Consider the following 3,676-nt stretch of genomic DNA (forward strand, 5'->3'; position numbering starts at 1 on the left):
GCCGCGGGGCGCGCGGCGCGGCGCTCACCGCCTGGCGCGCCGGCGCCCGCTGGAAGGCCCACGTGAAGCTCGTGCTGGCGTTGCGCTCCACCACGTAGCTGTACGACTGCCTGCCCTGCGCGCCCGTCCACGTCTCCACCGGCGTGTTGGTGCGCGCGTTGACGCCCTGCGGCCACGGGGACAGCGTGGTGGCCCTGCGGTGCCCGCGGCGCCCGCCACCGCCGCCGCCGGCCCTCACCACCATGAAGTAGAGCTGGCAGCCGGCGCTGCACACGGTCTCGAAGACGAAGGTGACGCGGGCCAGCTCCTCGCCGGGCGCCGGGGCGCTGCGCACACGACCGCGGCGTCGGGGACTGCGCGGGTGCCACCCCTGTTGCCACCGCCGCTGCCGTCTCACCTGAAGCCGTCCACGAGCAGCGTGAGGATCATGAAGTCGTTGTCGGAGGCGCCCGCCGCCGTGTACACGTGGTCACCGGCCACCTCCCAGCCTGCGGGCGAGCGGCGGGTGCGCTGAGGGGGTGCCCAGCACCGTGGACCTGTCAGCGCAGGTGCCCGCGGCGGGCGCCTACCCGCCATGCCCTTGTACTCGAAGTTGACGCCGCTCAGCACCGTGCTCTCCATGTTGGCAGGCAGCACGTTCCACCACTTGTACTCGAGCCCCAGGGCCGGCTCGGTGCCCGGCGGGCAGGGGGTGCAGCCTGCGGGGAGCGGGCACGGCGCTGCACGGGGCACGCGGCCGCGCCGCCACCGGGGTCCCGCGCCGCCCGCGCCGCCACCGCCCTACCGGAGCCGTTGGAGTAGGTGCCATAGGGGCAGGGCTGGCAGGCGCTGCCGTTGCTCTTGAAGAAGCCGGGGTTGCAGGGGGGGCACTTGCTCCTCACGCCCGAGGGTGGCAGCTGGGCCGCCCCGGGCAGCTCCTCGCTGCAGATCTTGGGCTCGGCCCACTTGAACATGAGCTGCGTCTGCGGCGGCGACGGCGATGCTGTGCGCTGGGCGGCACCGGCCCCGCAGCCCGGCCCCCGGTGCCCTGTCCCCACGCCCTGTCCCCCTGTCACCCCATCCCTGCGGCTCCCTATCCCCACAGCCCATCCTACTGTTGCCCCGTCCCCACGGCTCCCTGTCCTCGTGGTGTCCTGTCCCCGTGGCCCATCCCCATGGCACCCTGTCCCCACGGCACTGTTCCCGCAGCGCCCTGTCCCCACAGCCCATCTCTGTGGCACCCTGTCCCCATGTTGCTCCATCCCTACGGTGCCCTTTCCCCACATCGTGCCATCCCCATGGCACCCTGTCCCTGCAGCCCGTCCCCATGACACCCTGTCCCCACGGCTTGCTGTCCCCACGGCTCCTTGTGTCCACAGCACCTTGTCCCCACAGCGCCCTATCCCCACATTGCCCCGTCCCCGTGACACCCTGTCACCACGGCTCCTTGTGTCCACAGCGCCTCATCCCCACAGCACCCTGTCCCCACGTTGCTCCGTCCCTGCGACACCCTGTCCCTGCGGCACCCTGTCCCTGCGGCACCCTGTCCCTGCGGCACCCTGTCCCCGCAGCGCCCCGTCCCCGCGGCCGCCCTGTGCCCCGCTACCTCCTCGTTGCCGTCGCAGGCGCTGTGCGTGGAGAAGTAGTCCTCGGGCGTGCAGGGTGGGCGCTGCTTGCAGGCGGCCGAGCCGGGCTCTGCGGGCGGGCAGCGGCTGAGCGGGGCGCGGTGCCCTGTCCCCCCCGTGGTGGCAGTGCCCCCTCACCCGCGTAGGCGCCGCGCTCGCAGGGCTGGCACGCCGTGGCACCCCGGCCCGCGGCCGTGTCGGCGGGGCACGGGCGGCAGGACGAGGAGCCGGCGGCGGCGGCGAAGGAGCCCGGCTTGCAGGGGAAGCACTCGGAGGTGTAGGCGACGCCTGCGGGTGCGGGGCGGCGGTGAGGGCGGGCGCGGGGCCCCGCGGCGTGCCGCCCGCGCGCACCCACCGGTGACGGCCACGTTGCGCAGCAGCACGGGCTTGGGCACCCTGGCCCACACGGAGAAGGCGGTGGTGCGCCAGTAGAGCACGTTGTTGCCGCGGTTCAGCTCCACCTGCGCACGGCCAGGGCACCGTGGGCCCCGGCGCTGGGGGCACCGGCCCGTGTGCCCCCCACCCTCTGCCGCTGCCCCCACTCACGCTGTGCAGCGCCCAGCCCTGGTCGCTCGTGCGCATCCAGCGCGACTCCTCGGCYGCCGGCTGGCACTGGTCGTTCTGCACCTGTGGGGCCGGGCGGGCGGCGGGGGGACACGGCCGTGGCCCCCGCGCCGCCCTCGCCCCCCGCTGCCCCTCCCCAGGGACCCTCCTCCTCCTCCAGCCCCTAGGATGGCCGTGTCCCCATTCCCCCTCCATCAGCCCCTGTCACCTTCCGGGAGGACCGTGTTCCCCAGCACCTTCATCCCCTGACCCCCCAGGATGGCCGCGTCCCCCTGCCCCCTTCACCCGTCCCCCTTGCTCCCCCATCACCCACCAGGACGGCCACAACCCTCTGCCACCCTCCGGCACCCCCGGGCACCTACGAAGAACTCGAAGACGATGCTGCTGTCGGGGTAGATGTACTCGAAGGAGACGGTGCCCGACTGCTTGAGGTTCACGGCGTACATGAGCGTGGCCGTGCACTCATCCGTGTTGGACGCGATGTAGTCGCCCAGCGGCACCCACGTGGACCTGCGGCGGGCAGCACCGCGGCCGTGGGCGCCGGCGCGGGCGCAGTGCAGTTCCCCCCGCCCCGCCGCACTCACGCCGTGCAGTTCTCCACCGAGTCGCCGAAGCTGTCGTCGAGCTCCAGGTTGGTGGCGACATTGGCGAAGCCGCGGGGCAGCTCGTCCCACTCGTCGAAGCGCACGCCGGTGCCCAGCGAGTAGGTGCCCGCGGCGCAGGGCTGGCACGTCTGCGCCTTCATGTCCAGGAACTCGCCCGCCTTGCACGAGAAGGCTGCGGGCGGCCGCGCGGCCTCAGCGCCCTCYGGGGCCCCGCGCGGGCATGGGGCACCGCGAGCCGCCGGCACCCGCTGCCTTACAGCACTCGGTGCCCCGGACGGGGTCGGGCAGGCCGGTGCAGAGCCCCGGCGTGTGGGGCACGGCCACCCTCCAGCGCGCTCCCGAGCTGTCGCACGCCGTGTACTCATAGTGGTACTCGGACTGCAAGGGGAAAGGGGGCAGCCGGTGGCACCGGGGCCACCTGGGTCGCCAGCCCCGTCCCCTCTGACCTGCAATTCCTGCCTTTATGGATTTCCCTGGATGGGGGGAAAAACGGGCTCTGCCACCCCTGGGTCACCCCAACGCGCCCTGCCGCCCTGGTGGCATCGCCCGGGGGACACGTGGGACACTGGAGCGCAGGGGCAGGACCCGCGCGGGTGCCCCCGCTCGGGCGACGTGGCGCGTGCACCGGGGCTGGCGGCACCGCGGGCGGGGCCCATCCGACAGGTTTCCCAGCGCTGCCGGATGCTCCGTCCGGCTCGGGGCGGCCGTGCCCGGGGGGRCAGCGCGGCGGGGAGGGGGCAGCGTCAGGGCGGCCCCCCCGGCGCCGCCTGCAAACCGAGCGCTGCTCAAGGCCGGCGGAGGCCACGCAGCAACTAATCCCCGTCGAGGCCGCGGCGGCTCCGGCGGGAGCGGAGGCCGCCTGCCCACGGGGGCCCTGGCGCTGCCACCGTCCCTGTCCCCACC

At 74.2% G+C, this 3,676-nt stretch overlaps 1 protein-coding gene across 1 annotated transcript in view; it reads right to left on the minus strand.

The window, feature by feature from the left end:
* Positions 1 to 3,138, minus strand: part of KIAA1324 (KIAA1324 ortholog) — a 6,034-nt gene extending 2,896 nt beyond the window's left edge. The window contains exons 1-12 of the mRNA XM_026036076.1: positions 3,031 to 3,138; positions 2,753 to 2,945; positions 2,531 to 2,678; positions 2,151 to 2,231; positions 1,960 to 2,065; positions 1,743 to 1,892; positions 1,586 to 1,674; positions 785 to 962; positions 570 to 698; positions 398 to 488; positions 239 to 326; positions 29 to 166 (exon numbers count right to left, since the gene is read on the minus strand). Coding sequence (XP_025891861.1) covers positions 29 to 166; positions 239 to 326; positions 398 to 488; positions 570 to 698; positions 785 to 962; positions 1,586 to 1,674; positions 1,743 to 1,892; positions 1,960 to 2,065; positions 2,151 to 2,231; positions 2,531 to 2,678; positions 2,753 to 2,913 — 1,359 coding nt within the window. The 5' untranslated portion in view covers positions 2,914 to 2,945; positions 3,031 to 3,138. The remainder of the gene's footprint in view (positions 1 to 28; positions 167 to 238; positions 327 to 397; positions 489 to 569; positions 699 to 784; positions 963 to 1,585; positions 1,675 to 1,742; positions 1,893 to 1,959; positions 2,066 to 2,150; positions 2,232 to 2,530; positions 2,679 to 2,752; positions 2,946 to 3,030) is intronic.
* Positions 3,139 to 3,676: the final 538 nt, after the last annotated feature.

This window comes from Nothoprocta perdicaria, unplaced genomic scaffold (genome assembly GCF_003342845.1).
Source record: "Nothoprocta perdicaria isolate Ctin4 unplaced genomic scaffold, notPer1 scaffold_170, whole genome shotgun sequence".
Lineage (NCBI taxonomy): Eukaryota > Metazoa > Chordata > Aves > Tinamiformes > Tinamidae > Nothoprocta > Nothoprocta perdicaria.